Source organism: Podarcis filfolensis (assembly GCF_964270895.1).
Source record: "Podarcis filfolensis genome assembly, chromosome: Z".
Classification (NCBI taxonomy): domain Eukaryota; kingdom Metazoa; phylum Chordata; class Lepidosauria; order Squamata; family Lacertidae; genus Podarcis; species Podarcis filfolensis.
The window spans coordinates 39,336,141-39,357,398 of NC_139617.1; the positions used below are offsets into that span (position 1 = coordinate 39,336,141).

Below are 21,258 nucleotides of genomic sequence, written 5' to 3' on the forward strand. Positions count from 1 at the left end.
AATTTACGACCTCAGATAATGAGTGGAGCTCTAAATGCTTCAAGATTTACCTAATTGGGTAAAAAATAATAGAATGATGCACATTTGGGATAGTTAATGCTATGGAGCCTCTTAAACCTGACCTCATTTAGGCTCTCAGTGTATCTTAATCTGGCCCTGAGTGAATGTAAATATTACCTTTGTATAGTTGGAGGGATTCGAACACAGACTCACACCAGCACCCCGCTCCCTTTCCTCCATCCACAAAACAGGAGGTATACTGAGAGTTCAAGGATGCAGAAACACTTGGGGGGATGCTTGGCCAGTGAGGGGTGTGTGGCCTGGAGAAAGTTATGAGGGTCAGACACAGGGGCCTGTACTGGAGGGCTGCATTTGGACATTGAGGTTCCTCATCCTCTGCCGTAAGACAGCAGCTGACTCTGCACACACACAGCCCTTTGGATTTCCATTTTCACCTTGGGGGTGCATTGGCTGGTTTCCCCAACCAACAGGCGGGTGTGTCTGGTAGCCCTGATAGCCTTATCCTCCACAGACACAAGTAATCGTGAATGCATGGAGGTCAGAATCTCCTGTTTCATAGGCTTGTTGTTGTTTAGTCGCTTAGTCGTGTCTGACTCTTCGTGACCCCATGGACTAGAGCACGCCAGGCACTTCTGTCTTCCACTGCCTCCCACAGTTTGGTCAAACTCATGCTGGTAGCTTCGAGAACACTATCCAACCATCTCGTCCTCTGTCGTCTCCTTCTCCTTGTGCCCTCCATCTTTCCCAACATCAGGGTCTTTTCCAGGGAGTCTTCTCTTCTCATGAGGTGGCCAAAGTACTGGAGCTTCAGCTTCAGGATCTGTCCTTCCAGGGAGCACTTGGGGCTGATTTCCTTCAGAATGGATAGGTTTTATCTTCTTGGAGTCCATGTGACTCTCAAGAGTCTCCTCCAGCACCATAATTCAAAAGCATCCTTTGGCGATCATCGGCAGTTTCATAGGCAATATACCACCAAATACATGGGAGCAACAGCAGGAGAGAGCAATAGTCTTCAGGCTTTGCTTATAGGCACACTGAGAAAGAAGACGCTTCTGATCACATGCAGCAGAACTTGGTGATGCTCTGTATGTACCCTTATTATGGGTAGGAGAATCTGTCAGTCTTGGTTTTTCTCCATTTCTCATATTTCCACTCTTAAGTTCAGTTCTCCACATTTACACATCATTGTGTGATTATTATTTTTTAAAAAATCCTCATGAAAATTAACCAGCCTTTTACTGCAGATTTATCTGAATGTACACATTTTGGGATGCTGTTTTGCCTAATATGCACATCATTGCTAAATGATTTCCTCATATATAATGCATTTGTGTGTGTTATTCACCCGAGTATACAGACAACTGCATTGAAAAATTCACAGAGGTGTGAATTTCAAAGGAGGGCAGTTTGCATGAGAATTAGATAAGCTTGCCTTTAAAGGTGAACTCAATTAAATTTCATCTCCATCTTACTCTTATACAACCCTAACCCCCCCTTTTTTGAGGGGTAAGAATGACCTTAGGCCTCCAATTATAACTTCAAAATGTTATTATTATTTATTGCATGGATATCACACATTTTTCTCTAAGGAGCTCAAGATGGTGTACACAGTTCACCTCCCCATTTTATATTCACAACAACCCTGTGCGGTAGGGCTAGCCTGAGAGGAAGCACCTGGCCCAAGAGCTTCATGGCAGAGTGGGGATTTGAATTCTGGTCTTGCCTGTCCTAGTCTAATACTCTAACCCAACTATTTTTAACCTTTGATGCGCGGGTGGCACTGTGGGTTAAACCACAGAGCCTAGGACTTGCCGATCATAAGGTTGGCGGTTTGAATCCCCGCAACGAGGTGAGCTCCCGTTGCTCGGTCCCTGCTCCTGCCAACCTAGCAGTTCGAAAGCACATCAAAAGTGCAAGTAGATAAATAGGTACCATTCCGGCGGGAAGGTAAATGGCGTTTCCGTGCGCTGCTCTGGTTCGCCAGAAGCGGCTTAGTCATGCTGGCCACATGACCTGGAAGCTGTACGTCGGCTCCCTCAGTCAGTAAAGCGAGATGAGCGCCGCAACCCCAGAGTCAGCCACGACTGGACCTAATGGTCGGGGGTCCCTTTACCTTTTTACCCAGGTGTTATTGAACTACAGCTCCCATAATCCCTGCCCACTGGTCATGCTGGCTAGGATTGATGGGAGTTGTAGTCCAACAACCACGTCTGGGAACCCAAGGTTGAGAAACGCTGGCTCTGTGATGTTTTAAAAGCATTGAGCTTTGTGCATTATCAACTTCTGCCCTGGGTATAGTATGTGTTTGTAAAGCTACATTTGTTTAGTTAGCATTTGGCCAGTGATATAAAAAGAAACTCAAAAAAATAATAATCAAGGAAACATGATTTAAAATCCTAGATAATTTGACATGTTGCAGTCGGTGGGCCAAGCAGGAATGAAATCTGGTTTCATAATAGTTTCTGTAATATTGCCTGCAGAAATGGCCAAACGATGCATTGAATTGTTTCCTTGTTACGGCTCTGCGATGTTTGGTGAACCTCTTGAACCGCACTTAATGTGAACAGCAAACCTGACACAGTACGGCTGGTTATCTCTCTCTGCATAGTAAATGAGTTATAAGAAAACCATTACAATCTATTTGCCCCACAAACAGGAGGAAATTAAAGACCCAGGCGAGGTGATTGAAAAGGTAAAAGTTAGGTTGTTTGGACATTATTGTAAGAGTAAACAGTGCAGAACGGTGATTTGAGGGAAGCAGAACGGGGTCGAATTTAAATGTGAGATAACAAGCTAGGGAGGCAATAAATCAGCTGTCCTGTACAAAATGCCAGATGGCTGTACCCTGGTGCAGGAAGGTGTAGTGGCCTCAATCCACCTGTAGCCACACAGACTGCAAAGGCCTCCTTTTCATGCTGTCAGGCATCCTAGGAACATTTAAAAGCACATCATATTTCTGTAGCATCCTCCACTGATGAAGATCTCCCTTTACTCTTTACCAGCCACGACTGTTGCTTAGTAAGCTAGCTAGGGCAGAAGGCAAGAGAGACCAACCATTGATGGAGCCTGAGCCAATGATAAGCAGAGCTAACTAATTTTATTGCTTCTCCTCCTCTTTGCTGAGTTCTACAAGAGCAACACTGGCACTAAAGAGGGGTGTGACAGTCAGGGCCATCCCCTGGACGGGATGAAAGTAAGAAGGCAGGCAGGTAGGGGTTAGCTAAGGGCAGTGTGAGGTTGGTGAGTCAGTCTTAATGCACAGACTCCACTGCAGTTCTTGGATGCTCTTTTGCATTTCCATACCTTACAAAAAGGGGGGGGTCCAATTTTATCAGCCAATGACCATTAGCCATGAAAGCTAAATGGAAGCTCCACATTTTGAGTGCCCAGAACCTGAGACAGACACCTTGCAGCTGTACAAACATTAAATTTGCATGTGTTGCCCTGCCTACCTTTGCCTTTTGCCCCACCAGTAGTGTGATCCCCAGAAGGTTGCCCAGAAGCTTATCATCTTTCTAAAAATTTGGCACCTAGAACCAGATGCAGTAGTCAAGATGCTAGCTTATCTGCAAAGCCTACGATAAGGAACATTACTTCTCATAATCAAGACGCAATGAAGCAATTCATTTTTCAACTCTTGACACTAAAACATTGATCTGATCCAGTCAGACACTTCTTACGGGGGAGGAATCTGCAAGCAGAGTGGGGTAGGGAGAACACTGTTGTGTCTGATCAGACCATTTGCTCGGCTGCTCTCAGATTTATTGCTTTGATTCAAAAACTGTACATGGGTCATCTGCTCAACTTCCATCCTAAGCCTTCAACAGGTTTACTGCCTTGTGTTTAAAATGCTAAGCCATCTAATGAGCTGTGGGTTTGATCAAGAGATATCAAAGTCAGGTCATTTGTCAAGCTCAGTTTCCTGTTGTGTGTGTTTTTGATGTCCTAAAAAAGGCCCCCCAAAAGTATTTTCCTCTGGCTGAACTGAATTAAATATCCCTTTCCTTATGTAGGGCTGCCCCACTCTTTTTCAACAAGGGAGCAGATGTGGGTGGGCTGAAAGATGCTCCTGGTGATCTGCTTGTATTTTTAAAAGCGGGAGGTTTCCTAGACTATCACAGACCCTTGTTTTCTATATCCACAAGAAACCAAAAGTTAAGTCTAATGGGTTGTACCTCAGGAGGAGGGAGAGAGTCAATTCAGTTCATCTTTCTAGGTGAACAGATGTAATTTGCACTTTCCAAAACAATACATGAACTGAAACACAAAAGTCCTTCAAAATTCGCACATCTCTGAATTTTGCAATACAGTTCTCCAGTCAAATAATATATGCAAAAAATCATATTCTAGAGTGAAGTGTATATAAATATGCATACAGTTATCAAAGTAGCATCAAGACTGCTCTGCAAAGAAAGAGTATACCAGTTAAAACTGCATAGAAAAAGTGTTTAATATTAGGAAAAATATTAATCAAAAATGTGAATTTTCGTGAGGACTTTTATTATATATTAATTGCAAACTCATGTGGAAATATGGAGAATCAAGGATTGGAAGAATGAGAGAAATCAAAATTGACAGGTTTTCCCTTCTCTAGTTTCATCCAATGCATGTCCTATTCAGAGAGGATCCATTGGAATGAATGTACTTAAGTTACTCATGTCCATTGAGTTCAGTGGGTCTACTCTGAGGAGGATTAACATTGGCTACAATCCTTTGTCTGTGTGGCAAGTATAGGCAGCATCAAGTGTTAGTCTAAACTAGGACTAGCCTTCAACAGGGTTAGTGTTGAAACAGAGGGGCATGATGGATTTAAGTCTATTAATTTTAATGGGCCTACTCTTGAGGTGAAGTTAGTTGGATACAACCCTATTCCTCTTTGCACCTGTTCAGGCTGAAATGAAATTTGTTTCCTGAATGGATGCCTGAGAAGTTAATTCTTTGCAAATTCCAGTATGGAACAGACCAGACCCTTTACAAATGAATACTTACATTAGAACACTCTTATCTTTCAGAATTCACACATCACTGAAATGTGTCAAGCAGCTTTTTGCTTTAAAAAGTACTCAGGCGTGTGTAAAAAGCTTATTTTTAAGGATAAAATACATTTAGAAATGCACATTTTGTATTTAAATGTGAAGTTAAATATGAAGAGGTATGCAAATATGAATTTTCATGCAGATGATGATGATGATTATTATTTTAAATGGACTGGAACACATTTATGAACATGTGCAAAACAGCCTGGATATAGACTGTTTGTTCCATCCCTCTGTGGATTTCCTCCTTTGCTCTGCGATATCAAGGACTCACTGGGACAGTGAAAGCACTCAGGTTTGGCTGGGTCATGTCCCTGGGTCCTACATTGGGGAGTAGGGGTTAAATAAATGCCTTTTGCTTGAAAGCATTCCTACTTTACATTTGGACGATCATCCGTGGAAAGGACAAAATGCCATAAAAACAACAGAAAGCTTATCGGAGCAACAATGTTCCCCCTTCCTCCCCCTCCCCCCAGCGTGATGAATCCCCCACCCCACCTGAAAGCTTCTCTCCCCTCCCCAAATGCTTTTGCCAAACATCAGCCTGCTTCCACCCCTCATTACCTTCACCCCATTGAATGTTACTGAAGCGCAATCGGTTTTGCAACGGTCTGAATGGACTGCCCATCTGCAGATGCCTTTACATTAGCGCTGATCCTCTTGAAACCCTTTGAAGGCATCCTGTCTTCCCCACGCCCCTTTTGAGTTCAAGGGGCAAGCTTCATTAAACAGAGCCCAATCGGTTTAGGGAGCCAGGGCAGGGGAGATCTGTGCATGCTTTTAATCCTTTTAAGTACTTCCTTGGTTGCATATGCAAGGAAAGGAGAAAAAAATGGGGTCCCAGCATGCTTGGATGCTACCAAAAGCTGGAAGATGCTTCCTCTCTCTCTCAATATGTCCTGGGGCAAGCAATGGAGGCTGGTCCACTAGGGCAAGAGGGTTACTAGCCCCACCCCAATCTCAATCTGCCCTCAGACAGCCCACAGCTGTATGGCTTCTTCTTGAAAACCAGTCCGGGGGGTGGCGGCGCTACCTGTCAGCTTCTTCCTCATGCTTAGTCTCCCAGTTGCCCTTGTAGAATTCGTTGGGGAGGGAGAATGGAAGCAAAAGTATAATTTGTTCGCTCTGCCTCTCATTGGCTCAAACTCTGCCTATCATTTTACCTGTCATTTCATTCCACTCCAATAGCCTCAGTGGGCACCAGACACTTCTGATTCTATGGTTGCTTCACCAAGGAGTTCCTATACAGGGGCAGAAAACTAAACACAAACTGTATGCACAGGGCCAGATTAAGACCTTTAGAGGCCCTATGCCCTGAAAAGATTGTGTAATTCAAAATAAAAACAACACAAAGCCGTAAAATAATATTTTATTGGTTACGTTTCATCCTGTCTCTTATCTCAGTGATCAGAAATAAAAACAGAAAAACAAATTATGCAATGCACAATGCTTTTTATGTTTATATGCATAATACGCAGATAAGAAAAAAAACAAAGTTCATATAACTCAGAAGAACATATTATTAATAAAGCATAGATTTATTGCAGCACATAACAGAATCTGATTTCCTTGTATTATTCCAATCTATGTTAGTAGATGATTTTAAAAAAAATATCAATTTTTTGTGCCCTTGCTTTGCTGGTGCCCAAAGCCTCTTGAGTAATCCAGTGCTGTGTATCCAACAAAGTGATTAGGCCTGTCTTTTGGAATTGAGGTTCCAAGCCATTCTGCTCCTGGTTTTCCCTTGATTTTGCTGAGTACCCTCCATATATTTTGATGACCTCTTTGGAGGAAGAGCAAGGCATAAATGCAATACATTTTTTAAAAAAAATGTATTTCAAATACTACACACGACTTAGATTGCAGCTTTGGGGGGTTCTGTTCTCAGCAAAAATAATTGCAATGTATAAAATGTATGTGAGCACTGTAGAATGCACATGCAGGGTGTCATATAATCTTCTACAAGGAAATTCATGCCAGGAGATTTTCATTCCAGGTCTTCTCCTCTCTTGGAGGGTAAGGCTGTCAGTGGCTACTAGCAGCAATGGCTGTGCTCCTCTTCCATAGAGGCAGAAACTTTTCTGAATACCAATTGCTGGAACCTACAGGAGGGGAGAGGGTACTTAGGATCGGGTCCTGTTTCTGGGTTTCACACAGTCGTCTGATTGGGAGAAACAAGATGCTTGGCCCAGTCCAGCAGGGCTCTTCTTATGTTCTGGAATTCCAGCTTGGGATCCTGCTAGGAGCCTCGGCCTCGTGACCTGAGTATTCTCCCTTTCTTCCTTCGATAGGTTGTTTGCTGCAAAATGCAGTGGGTGCATGGAGAAGATTGCCCCAACAGAGTTTGTGATGAGGGCGCTGGAGTGTGTCTACCACTTGAGCTGCTTCTGCTGCTGTGTCTGCGAGCGGCAGCTGAGGAAGGGAGATGAATTTGTGCTGAAGGAGGGGCAGCTGCTCTGCAAGAGTGACTATGAAAAGGAGAAAGATTTGCTCAGCTCTGTCAGCCCTGATGACTCAGATTCAGGTGAGTCTTCTCAAATGGTGATCAGTCATGGGGCTAGGTAATTTCAATCTCTGGAACGAACAAGCAAAGCTCCTCCCTTTCTTTTCCTTTGGACGATAATGAGAGCCAGTGATAGAGTGCTAGGCCTGGGTTTGAATCCCCATGCTACCAGGAAGCTCACTTGATGATTCGGGGCCAATACCTGTATCTCGGCCTGATTTACCTCACTGTATTGTTGTGAGGCAGGAGGAGAAGCAATGCCCACCACCTTGAGCTCCTTGGAGGAAAAAGTGGTATATAAATGAAATAAATAAATAATGTAAAGTTTGGGAACCTCAAGCCAGAGAGACAAATGTCTCTGGGAGTCTCCCCATGCCAAGACCTTTCCCCAGCCACCTCACTAGATTTTCTCCACCTCATACTTGAGTGCTTTGACCATAGCTGTCAAGCGTCCCTTATTTGGCGGGATAGTCCCTTATCCCAGCACCATGTCCCGCTACTGTCCCTTATTGATGATGTCCCTTAAATAAGCTACTGAAGGTAATGGGGCCTTTTCTATGTCCAGCTTTTTTTTGTGTTGAATATATGCTATATGGTAATTTATGGACCTAATAGGTATCTAAAGCCATTTGCACGCAACAAAATATGTATTTTATCAAAGTAATTGTTGATCCCTTATTTTGGCTGCTGATCCCTTATTTTCGAGGCTGCTGGTCCCTTATTTTCAAATCTGTAAGTTGACAGCTATGGCTTTGACTTGGCTGGAATATGTCCTTTGAACTGTGATTATGTATCTTAACTGACCAGCTAGATTGATGTACCTTTGAAAACAACTGCATTTTGCAGTGCTTGTCCGTAGTCTGCTGTACAAAAGTCTCTCTCTCTGCCCACTTCCCCCCTCTGGCCACACCCACCATTGGTATGACACACACCCCTCCCGAATGTTGCTCATGAGAGAATGCAGCCCCAGGCTAAAAAAGGTTCCCCTGTGGCAATGTGTATTACTTCAAAATTTGATGACTTAGAAATGATTAAACGGGGAGCCCTCCTGTTTATGCTGCTGAGTAGGGTTCCAGACAACTGCCCCAAAGATCTACGTTAATGGTGCCACAGGTTATAACTGTTCCTCAGTGGGTAAATGAAGTGTGTCACACAATAGCTGAAGTACTTTCCTGCCACTCAGAAAGCTGGAATATGGCACCTGGAGCCAAAAGTTATTTCTAGATTATTAATAGTTAAATGTGAAAGGGAGACATATGAGACATACGTACAACTCTCCTTCAGAATAGGGTAAGAAACAACCAGCTAAAGTTCCTATTGCCTGCAAGCCTTATTCTTAGTCTTCCCTTGGGGTAGGGGTGGAGGTGTTTTTTTCCAGCCTGAGGCCCACATTCCCCTTACCAGGGCCACATTCCAGTGGTGGGAGGAGACAGAGACAAAAGTGGGTGGAGAAACAAATGTAGATGCTATCTTTATATGTCATGCTAGTTTCTTCACAATCCCTTTTCTTTACAAGCAGGAGGAATTATCAGAGTTCATAGGCAACATTCAAGCCAGGCAAAAATATTGAGGATGTGATGGAGGGCAAGTGAGGGGCATGATGTAAGGAGAGTTTTGAGGGCCAGGTAGAGGGCTGCATTTGATCCCTGGTCCTGAGGTTCTTCACCAATGCCTTGGAGCACCTGGCTGGTCACTAGGAGAAACCTGATGCTAACTGGATGGACCTGTGGTGGTCCTGTGTGGGCTGAGCGGTCATGTATTTTAAATTGTTCCATTTGCAATTGACCAATAGTTAAAAGTGATGATGAGGATGGGGATGTGAAACCGACCAAAGGACAAGCAAACCCAGGGAAGGGTGGAGACGATGGAAAGGACCCAAGGAGACCAAAGCGGCCGCGGACGATACTCACAACACAGCAGAGGAGAGCTTTCAAAGCTTCATTTGAAGTATCTTCCAAGCCTTGTAGGAAGGTAGGCTGTCATTGCTCAAACACCACCATTCACAAGCTGATTCTGTATCATGGTTGTGGCAAAAGCATACACCTCAACTGGCATCTTCAGCTAAAAGAATCGTATGTTTAGGGTCAGTCCAACCATGTAGAATGAGGCGGATAATGCTGTGTAAGGCAGCAGGTGCAAGTGTTCCTTAACTGAGCTTGTTGCCCTCTGATACAGGGCAGGATGAAGCCCATTGGCAGTGATTATGGCTGCTTACACACCATGCATTGAAAGCACATACAAAGCATATGGCTCTACACTACAAAAAAGCTATAGTTTACCGCTCACAGAGCTACAATTCCCAGCACTCATATCAAACCACAGTTCCCAGGATTATTTGAGGGAAACTGTACTTTAAATTTGTGGTGTGTACATGTTGTGGACTTCTTTCCACTTCAAAGTCTGCAAATATAAAACTGTGTCTGTCTCTAGGTCCTTTGTGACTTTGGATAGCTTCCAAATGGACAACTTCCCCATTTTCTGCAGAAGCCAAACTTTTTGACAGTTCATTTTTTTAAGAAATCAGTTTCCAGGAAGAATGTTTGTGAACATTCCATTACATCACACTCACTCAGCCAATCCGTGCCAGGGACCTCTCTACCTAAAAGCACAATACAATATAGACATTGACATGGTGAAGTTAGCACTGCCAATTCTTTGTAGGTCCAAAGACTGTAGACACACAGAGAGATAAATAAAATTGATTCTGCATTATTTGACTCATTGAACTCTCATCTCTTCTGTCTCATTAACCTCACCATCTCTACAATCCTAGCATTGAACCTGTTATTTATTCTTCTGGATATCCCTGCAGTTTCTTGGAAATGCAGGGCTCAGAGTTGAGAGAACTTAGGCATTTTGTTTGATTGCAGCAACTTTCCATTTCAGCTCCACAACTTATTTCACCTTTTTACCTTTGTTGCAGGTTAGGGAGACACTAGCAGCTGAAACAGGCCTCAGTGTCAGAGTTGTCCAGGTGTGGTTTCAGAATCAAAGAGCAAAGGTAAGGTCCTGCCTACCAATAAGACAGAACGGGTTCTAACCAAGTCCAACTCAGTGTAGACCCACTTAAAATTAATGGACCTACCCTGGTCTTATCTATTAACTTAAGTGGGCCTGCTCTGACTAGGATTAATATTGGCTACAACCCAGGAGCTGAAGTGGAGCTCAGAAATGCTCTCTTTAATTTATTTTTTATTCAAGATGGAACATTTTGCCAATCTTATCCAACCACTTTAGGTTTCCCACGGATCCCTCTGAAGATCTGTCACACATTTGCATCTAATTTCATTTTGGGTCATGGTTTGTTGACAACCCTAACTGTGGTGAAGAGATTTGGCTTTTCATCAGAAGGAGGGGAGCACATAGACTACGCAAACCCTCCAGCATTCTGCCAAATAAGATCAGGGGGTGTGTTATGTTATGTGGGGCAAATTATGCTTAGTCACAACCTGAAGGGATGAGAAAAGAAAGAGCCCCCCCCAATGCAACAGAGAACTTAAGCACTCTGCATGGTGTTGTTATTAAGCCAGGCTGCAGCATGCTGAGGGGAGGGAAAGAAAACATTCCCCTGTGTGGGTTAAAGTTAGGGGGTCCAAGAGTGAAGGTACATGTGGGGAAGGAGGGGGGGCGCTTCTTCCTTTCCTACAGCAAACTTACGAGAGAGAGAGAGAGAATGGGGGGCCGCGGCGGAAGACACACACCCCGAAAGAAAACAAAACCACAACAGGAGGCGCAGGGCAGGAGGGACTCAAAATGGCCGCCTTTCTGGAGCGACACTGGGATTCTTTCCGCCGTGCTCCTCTCCCTTCTTGATGCCTCAGCCGCTTTCTAACTCACCACCTTCCCCTCCCATGCAGGGGGGGAGGGAGGGGCCGACACAGCGGCGTGTGAGGAAGGAAGCACTCACGGTAGTGGGTAACACTGCCATATGTGACCTCAGCAAGCTGGCTCGACTACTAATTCTGCTGTTGTTGTTGTTGCTGCTGCTGCTGCTGCTGCTGCTGTTGCTGCCACCTCCTCCTTCCGCCCAGAGATGCACGACTCTACTGTGCAACCACGTGACCATCGCCCGGATTTCTCTCCCCCTCCCCTCTCCCTCCCCCCTCACACCTTGAGAAATGCAAGTTCGCACACATGCTCTTTTCACCCTTCCTTCTTGTCATCATCACAAGGTCCTTCACTGCCTCTTTTGGTGCTGCGCTCTCGCAGGAGCCACAGCACCAAAAGTTGGGACATTCCAGAATCCAATCAGAAGCTGAGATAGCTTCTGTAATTTCAGGATGTCCCGAGAAAATCGGGACGGTTGAGGGGTATGGAATATGGCGATCAAGCATAATAGATATTACAGGATTGGGGGGGGAGAAGTGGAGGACAGGAAGTACAAGTGACTTGTGCATCCTTCTTTGTTGTACTTCCTGTGTCATACCCTGAGCAGTCCCTGCTTAACTTTACCCAAAGTGAGAAGCAAAAGCTCCATAAGTAGAAATAGTTCAGGGGTTGGTAGTCAGAGTGGGGAGGTAGGGAAATATGTGAATTCAAGTCAAGATGCTACATTGGCCATATTTATTTATTTTAATTGGTCTACTATGGGTAGGAGTAACAGTGGATACATAGGAAGAGGAACAGTGAATCACATCTATTGCCTCTCCTAGGACCGCCCCAGACTGGTGTGCTGGTTGTTTTTTTAAGGGGGAATTCTGCAAAATGCAATTGACACCACAATTTTACATTAGTCCACACACAATTCCACTTTATTTTTTGTTGTTGTGCAATGCTTCCCCAATGTCACTGCATTACTGCCTGCTAGAGGGACACTCTTGCACTACTAGAGATGGTGGCTATGTTCTACCTCCACTGTCAGAGGCATTATGCCTCTGAATACCAGTAGCTGGGAATTGCAAGCGAGCAGAGTGCAGTTGCGCTCATGTCCTTCTTTCAGGCTTCCCACAGGCACCTGGTCAGCCACTATGAGAACAGGATGATGGACTAAAAGGCCATTGGCCTGACCTAGCAGGGCTCTTCTTATGTTCTACCTTCACTGACAGAGTAGTATGCCTCTGTATGCCCGTTGCTGGAAACAGCAGGAGGGGAGAGTGTTGTTGCACTCAGGTCCTTCTTGCAGGCTTCCCACAGGCATCTAGTCAGCCAGTGTGAGAATTTGATTGATGTGCCCCTGTTTAGTCCTGATTTTCCTTTCTTCCTCAGATGAAGAAATTGGCCCGAAGGCATCAACAGCAGCAGGAGCAGCAGAATTCACAGCGACTAGGTCAAGGTGAAACCACAGTGGTGACGTGGATGGGATCCTTGGGGTTGATGATGGCATTTGGGGGTTATGGCCTTTTTTCCAGTTCCATTGCATCATTTCTGATTTGGGTGGCCAGCCCAATGCAGAATATTCAAGGTGTGAACCCAGGATATGCTTACACACAAACAAAAAGAGTGAAAGGCTTTTAACCACAGAAGCTTGAGTACTGGGTATATACCCTGCAAGTTGCAGCCAAACAGAAAGAAAGAAAGAAAGAAAGAAAGAAAGAAGGAAAGAAAGAAAGAGATAGACAGACTGACATAGGTAGAATAATTGTACTATTCCTAGGAGGACTATACCATTCTGAAATGCAGAGGGAGGATTACCTAAGCTGAATGCTCTGCCATGTTGTGTCTTGTTTTTAAACCCTCTAAACATAGGGAAAGAGGGGAATACATTTACAGAAAAGACTCAGTGAGCATCAGCACTGTTTTTTTCTGGGGGTACCCAAGGGTACGCAGTACCGGCACCTCCCCCCACATGTTAAAAGTGTGGCACTTACTGTAACAACTTCATGGTGAGTACTGGCACCTTTTTTCTTAAAAAAAAAAGCACTGGTGAGCATAAGAGGATTTTGCCTGTGCCCCACCCCCCCACCCCTACCCTGCCCTGTTGAGTTGATTCTCCCCTGTGAATGTTTCCTCCACCCATAGTTTCCCAAAGTCAGGCTGATCATTGGGCTCGGAGCCCAGCTTGGCAGGGGGACCCAGGTTAAAAACAGCCTGGGGGATATTTCCGAGGAATAATTGGCAGGTGAAACAAGCACCTTTCTCACCCTTCCCTTGGATTACTAATCATGCTTCGCATATGTGCATGTTCAAAGCATCCCATATACATTGTTTTAATCCTTATACCACCCATGTAACGTAGTCCTCTGCACCTTAGCCCCATATTGAATACTGGAGGCAGGGGATGGCTGATACATGTCTGATGCTCACTACTGATTGACACCACTTTTTGAAATATTAAGCATGCTTCTAAGTGAAATAAAATAAAATAGTAAGTTCCTAGCAGAGACAAGATTTGAATCAGACTTGAACTTCACGTTTATAGGTATTTATTTATCCTCATGGAAGATAAACCTTCTAGCCACCACGACTATCTTCTGCCTCCACTGTCAGAGGCAATAGGAATATCAGTTGCTGGGAATTATTTGGGGAGAGAACTCTTGAGCTTGCCATCGGCATGTGGTTGGCCACAGCCATCTGGTTGGCCACTGGGAGAACAGGACACTACTCTAGATTGGGCCTCTGGCCTGAAACAGCAGCCAGGCTCTTCTAATGTTCAAAATATGGCTCTTGTTGAAAGCTAGTTAAGAACATAAGGAGAACCCTGCTGTATCAAGCCAGTAGTTCATCTAGTCCTGTTTCCTTTTCTCCCAGTGGCCAACCAGATTCCTGCGGGAAATCAGCAAGCAGGACCATATCACAAGAGCACTTGCCTCTCCTGTGGCTTCCAGCAATTGATATTTAGAAGCATACAGCCTCTGACTATGGAGGCAGAGCACAGCCATAAATCTATACATTGCTTGATTATAAAACAAACAAACAACGACCAGAAGAAAACCCAACACCAACTCAAAGCAATGATGGCTAGTTTCCAAGCTGGACTTTGAAATGAGGAGAAGAAGGGCCCCAACCAGCTAGACCTCTTGGCAATTACACCCCCACATTGCTGCTCCTTCGCCATCCCATTAGCATGGTGTTCTTATCTGTTCTTGCCGCTCTGGCACCCAGTGGCGCCAGTTCGGGCTGGCACACTGCTGTGGCAAGGACTGGACAAAATAGGAGTCTCCACCCCAAACCACTTGCAACACTCAGGATAGGATGTGCAACCCCAAAGCACTGCATATGGATGAGCGATGCAACAGTCTTCATCACCTGTCTGGCATTGCATCATGTCGGAGTAGACAGCCTGGGATCGTGGGAGTGAATTTCAAGGAAACAATTAGCTACTTCTCGTTCCACCCTGGCAGAAACAAATAGCTCCTTTCAAACAATATCTGATGGAAATGAAGGAACTCTGGGCTCGTGGTTGGGGAGGATGAGAAGGGGCTGTGAGCCAGGACTATTCTGCAGCAGGTGTCAAATCAAATCAGATCCTAGACTGTTCAAAAATAAATTGTGTGTGTGTGTGGAATGCAGCCGCAGAAGACTTAGGGCTCACCTATGCTGCACATTGGTTTGATACCAATTTAATAGGGATAGCTTCCCCCAAAGAATCTTAGTAGCTGGAGTTTGGAGAGGATGCTGAGAATTGTATTGCAAATCTATGGCGTGATCACAATTGGAATAGGGTGTGATTTTTTTGGTCGCCCCAGCTCAAATAGGATAGTGTACTGTAGAGTTGGAAAAGTTCAGAAAAGGGCAACCAAAATGATCAAGGGGGTGGAGAAGGAAAGGTTGCAACATTTGGGACTTTTTAGTTTAGAGAAAAGGCAAGTAAGAGATAAAATGACAGAAGTTTGTAGATTATGCATGCCATGGAAAAAATATGAGAGAGAGAGAGAGAAGATCCTCCCCCCCCCCCCCCGCAGCGCTGGAACTCATCATGGGCATCTATTGAAGCTGAGTGTTGGAAGATCCAGCAGTACATAGTTAAACTATGGAACTCACTCCCACAGGAGGCAGTAATAGCCACTACTTTGGATGGCTTTAAAAGAGGATTGGATACATTCATGGAGGACAAGGCTAGTTCTGTGCCTCCATGATCAGAGGCATTAATGCTTCTGAATGCCAGTTTCATGAAGCCACAGGAGGAGAAAGTGGCCTTGTCTTTGGGTCCTACATGTTGGTTCCCCCAGGCATCTGGTTGGGCCCTGTAAGAACAGGATGCTGAACTAGATGGCAGTGTACCGTATTTTTCGCTCTATAGGACGCACCAGACCATAGGACGCACCTTGTTTTAGAGGGGGAGAACAAGGGAAAAAAATTCTCCCCCTCTCTGCTCAGCGTCCCTTCAGCGAAGTGGCAGGAGAAACAGAGCCCCTTCCATTTCTCCTCCCGCTTGGCTGAAGAGTCTTGCTCTCCCGGCTTTAGCAAAAGGAACCCGAAGCCTGCAGAGTGCAGTGGGAACTCGCGCTGCGCTCCAAAGGCTTCAGGCGGCTATCCTTGAAGCCTGGAGAGCAAGAGGGGTCGGTGCGCACCGACTCCTCTCGCTCTCCAGGCTTCAGCAAAAGCAACGCGAAGCCTCTGGAGCACGGAGGGAGTGCTCCCTCTGCGCTTCGGAGGCTTTGCGTTGCTATCGCTGAAGCTAAGCAGCCTGCATTTGCTCCATAGGACGCACACACATTTCCCCTTAATTTTTGGAGGGGAAAAAGTGCGTCCTATAGAGCAAAAAATATGGTATTTCCTGAAAATGTGAACACTGTTATCCCCTTTCCCTGCAGTCAATCCCTTCCAATCACTGGACTACAGAGGGTGGTGCTTCATGGTGATGAAAATGTTTGCGGTGCTTGCCCCCTCCCCCCCTTTTTAAACTCAGCCCCAAATGGAAAGAAAACAGGGGCAACTTCAAAGGCTGAGAGCACTGTAATTTCAGCAATCTCACAGGAGGAGCTTTAGATGAAGTCAATTGTCTTTCTTTGCAGAAGTGATGTCCAACCGAATGGAGGGGATGATGACCTCTTATACACCGCTTGCACCGCCACAGCAGCAGATTGTAGCGATGGATCAGAGCAGCTATGCCACTGACCCCTTCCAGCAAGGTCTCACACCACCACAAATGCCAGGTGACCACATGAACCCCTATGGTAAGACTCAATGGGAACCAGCTGCTGTTGGCATGTCCAAGGTAGAACATGGAAGCTTCGGTCTAGGATTCCCAAGCCCACACTATTGAGAGGTCTCCCTGTCATTCTATAGGGTGGAAAGCCCTGGGAGCAATTTGATTCAGATGTTAAGATTAGATGCCGTTTGTATCCAAGGCATCGTTTTGGTCTTCTTCTGGAGGAAATAGAGTTCCTTCCACCAGGGTCCAAAACAAGCAAAGAGGGAAGATGAGTCTCCATTGAGCGTCTGGAAGCCTCTCCTTTCTGTTCTGCTTGTGCTGGACTCTACCAGAAAGACTTCTACTCCTTTATATAGTATTTCAAAGCAAAGGCATTTCTGAATGAATAATTATGAGCCCTTTCAAGCTCCCTCATACTTCTAGTAATGCCACTGGAAATGTAGCAGGCTCTGAATTCTTCCCTTAACTTCCCATCCGCCCTCAAACTTCTCACCCAAAAAACCCCTAAATCTTCTTAGCTGGCCGGCAGAAGCCACACAAAGATACCAGGGCCCTCCTTAACCCTCTAGCTCAGGTTTTTGGGTTGCCACTATGATAGTGATCTAAATGTCAGGGATCTTGGGAAATATAATTTCTTCTGGAAGGAAAACAAAAAACCAAGGGAGGCAGGAGGAATAAGCATGCTTATAATATTTGTTTAAACTGTAACTCTCTGATGGAGGCCTTGGGATCTTCAGCTCTGTGAGGGAGGGGACCATGGGATATTCTCCAGAGAATTATTTTCACCTTTCCCAAACTCTGCTTCCCAGGATTCATGGCAGTGGCAGACTTTCAGGTCTCAAATTCCGTAGTGCCCTGTTTGATGTCAGAATCCAGCCCTCCCCACTTCTCATGCTTTCTTCTAAATATTAGTTGAGATGTCCCTGGTGGCGCTCCCAAGGCTCCTCACCCAGTGCAACCGAACCGGTCGCACTTCCCTAAATCTGCCTCTGTTCATGGGAAAGAGACAATGAAGCCATGGCAGCTAAACTGGTATGAAGCCAACCAAAGTATGTAGTCTAGATGCTTGCTTCATATTCTAAGGAGGCAGAAAAGAACCCAGCACCCTCAATAACCTGTCTCTCCACTACCTCATCGTGAGGAATGCAAAGTCAGATGTGGTTTTGGCAGAAGGCTGAGTTATCACCTTGCTTATACAATTCCTTAGCAATGCAAATTGATGTGCAGACCTTATCTCTTCAATCGTCACACAACAACAGTGTGTGGGGTGTAACATTTAAGATTCCCAATCAGGAGATGAAGGATTTGTGGTTGGAAGATCGCGACAGATCCGAGGCCACCTAGTCAGCCTGTGGGACTGAGCAGGCACCTGCTGTTCTATATTCCACACTGAGTCCACCAGGCCACATACTGCTGGTAAAATAATGACTCTTGCCTTGATGGATCAGACCAAAGGCTCATCTAGTCCAGAAAGCTATCTCCTGCCACAGTGGAGGAACTGTGTGTTAAACTGGTAGGGAGGTCACAGGGTGGACTGAAGAGTGGGCAGCCTCCGTTAATGGAGCGAGTGAGCAAAAGCTTTGCTCTTCTCCCAGTTCCATATTTGCCATTGACACCATTTGATACCGCCATTCCTGGGAGCCACAGTTTCCTGGGATGGAATGCAGAATCTCTTCTCTGTGACCAAACAGCTTCCCACAGATCGTTTACTCATGTCAGTTAGAAAAGGAACTTTCTCTTTTTGATTTTTCTTTTCTTTTTAAAGCCCTTCCAAAATGCTGCAGCCTGCAATGCAAACAAGTCCTTGTCAAATCCTCACCTCCTCTCCACCCTTGCAATGCAGTCACTAAACTCTGCAGTGATTAGGAGCCCAAAGAAATAAAGCTTTGGAGTTGCAGCCAAATATTAGTCCCACTCAGAGCCAACCCATTGAAAATAATGGATGGGACTAACTTAGACTCACCGGGCTGGGTTTAATTAATCTAGTACACTAGCAGAAGCCAGTGCAAGTACTCACACTAGTGCAATATCCCTTTCCCCACCTTTCCCACCGTGTACCCCTGCACCTCCCCTAAATCCTTTGCCAGGACTGTACCATTCCAGACTGATTGGCTGGAATGCTGTAGAAAATTAGCCTGAGAGGGAGCAGGGTTTTAGGCTAGCTTTCTCCCTAATGGGCTCCATTGCTAAATACAGGGAGAATTTTCGCTGTGTTTGCTCAAACATGAGATTTCCTCCACCTACAGTGATATAGCACATGAAAACTAACACTGGTTACACTGGTTTCCACAAGAGGGGCAGCTGCCTCCCCTTTACGGTGGATGAACCATAATCTCCAGACACTTGGCTTTCATTTTGTTTTTAATGAGTTAGACTGAATTCACATAGCAGTTTATTCTGTTTCCCGGATGTTTCAATAATTGTCAATTTCCACATTATACCGTATTTACTCGAGTCTAATGTGCCATCGAATCTAATGCACAGCTCAATTTTCAGAACGTTGAAACAAAAAAAAAGTATTTGCTGGTGAATGTAAATGTGCCATCGAATCTAATGCACACCTTCATTTTCGCAAAAAATAATTTGGCCAAAAAAGGTGAGCACTAGATTCGAGTAAGTACGGTATTTGAGCTTTCGTACGACATAAAAGACACTTCTCAAAATACAGTGGAACGTAGCACAAGTTTAGCACTAATTTCCATGTTATTTGCAAATAACACGGGGAATGAGTACTAAACTTGCCATATTATGTGGCAGCACCAGAAGTACCGTATTTTTCGCTTTATAAGATGCACCAGACCATAAGATGCACCTAGTTTTTGGAGGAGGAAAACAAGAAAAAAAATATTCTGAATCTCAGAAGCCAGAACAACAAGAGGGATCGCTGTGCAGTGAAAGCAGCGATCCCTCTTGATGTTCTGGCTTCTGGGATAGCTGCGCAGCCTGCATTTGCTCCATAAGACGCACACACATTTCCCCTTACTTTTTAGGAGGGAAAAATTGAGTCTTATAGAGCAAAAAATACGGTACTTCTTACATTTCATGAAAGCTCAAATACAAGGTGGGGAACTGTTAGGGGAATGTCAGATTAAACTGCCCTGTGAATTCAGCCAAAGTTTCTAGCATTTTTAGAACTTTTACTCTCCCTGTCCACCAAAAATTCCTGCAGATGCCCCCAGCCATGCCCATGGGAAAATAGCATGAGAAAGAGAAAGGGAGAGAGGAGGGGAATTAGCATGTCAGGCTGACCTTGGCATACTCATGTTCTGCAAAAGGGGTATTTTTCATGTAGGGGCAGCAATTAAGCATGAGATTTCCCTCCAAATGCAGTGTGAAGTGGCATGGCTCAAGAAAATCCATATCACGTTATTCTGCTGTGTGTGCAGATGGGCTTCCATTGCATGAGGTGATAAGGGAACCCCAGGTCTCTTTCTCTGAGTGAGCAATTCAGCGTGTACTAATGTGCTTGTGTTGCTGTTTTTTGTGCCTCACAGGGAATGACTCGATTTTCCATGACATCGACAGCGATACCTCTCTAACTAGCTTGAGCGACTGTTTCCTGGCCTCCTCAGAAGTAAACTCCATGCAGGCCAGGGTCGGAAACCCAATTGACAGGCTGTACTCTATGCAGAGTTCTTATTTTGCCTCATGAAATTCAAGGGAAAACAAGGGGGAACCCTGAAAAGAATGCCCATCTTCACAGATGACTCCCCAAACCCTCACGTGCCCCCTGATTTCTCAGCTCAGACTCTTACAGCCATATTTTCCTCAGCTCTACCTTCATGCTGACTTCAGGCTCTGTGACAACAGGAGTGTTAAATTAAGAGAGACTTTCATTTTTTTAAAAAAAATGAAATTTCAAGGCTGCTGCCAGATCATCCACAGAAAAAATAAATAAATATCATGGCACTAGCATTGAGCTCAGGAGGAACATGGCAACGCCCAACCACATGGCATCAACAGCCCTCCATTTTGATTCCGCCATCGCAAAGGAAAGCAAGATGAACACCATGAAACCTATTAACCTTTTGGAGCCTCTCTCAGATGCCTGGAGCCACCAACATCACCGCCATTTTGAGGGGGGGTATTGACCCATGCAGCAAAAAAGGTCGGAGAAACATGTTAGTTGTGGACCAACAGCCAACCGGACTGTGAGACCTTTTCCTGTAACAGTGGCTCCCAAGCAAATAGTTCCTCTTTCCTGCGTTCCACGCCCCCCTTTCCTTCCCCGCCCCATAAAAGCCCATAGACTGGTACATTAGTTTATAGCCTTTGTACTGTATGAAACTGGGCGAGAGAAAGGGCAGGGGGGAGATGAGTAGCTGGTGAAAAGTAAGACTGTGGAGTGAGACAAAGAGCGAAGGCTCATGTCATAATGATAGTATTTTAAATAAATGACGAAGTAGATGCATGAGTTAGTGGGGAGGGTTTCATTTAGATTAGTAGTAACATTTTGTTTTTTAACAAAAATGAGCAAAAGGTTCTTACGAGACACACAGTTTCATTTAACTTCATTTACTGATATGAGCACAAAACATTAGGGTGGGTGTTCTTTATTTTTAAAAAATGTAATATAACTCATTCTCAAATTCTCCACTTTCCTCCCCCCCCCCCACTCATGTGATTGGCAAGCATCTGTTGGGTGTTCCTTATGTTTATATCTA

At 44.9% G+C, this 21,258-nt stretch overlaps 1 protein-coding gene across 2 annotated transcripts in view; it reads left to right on the forward strand.

Annotated features, from left to right (window-relative positions):
* LMX1B (LIM homeobox transcription factor 1 beta) overlaps positions 1–21,005 on the forward strand; it is a 152,304-nt gene extending 131,299 nt beyond the window's left edge. Inside the window, exons 3-8 of one of the 2 annotated variants that reach the window (XM_083597060.1) lie at positions 7,349–7,581; positions 9,353–9,531; positions 10,484–10,561; positions 12,766–12,832; positions 16,455–16,595; positions 20,089–21,005. In XM_083597060.1, the coding sequence (XP_083453186.1) occupies positions 7,349–7,581; positions 9,353–9,531; positions 10,484–10,561; positions 12,766–12,832; positions 16,455–16,595; positions 20,089–20,246 (856 nt within the window). In that variant the 3' untranslated portion in view covers positions 20,247–21,005. Of the gene's footprint in view, positions 1–7,348; positions 7,582–9,352; positions 9,532–10,483; positions 10,562–12,765; positions 12,833–16,454; positions 16,617–20,088 lie in introns of both variants that reach the window. The other variant, XM_083597059.1, reaches the window with a different exon arrangement.
* Positions 21,006–21,258: the final 253 nt, after the last annotated feature.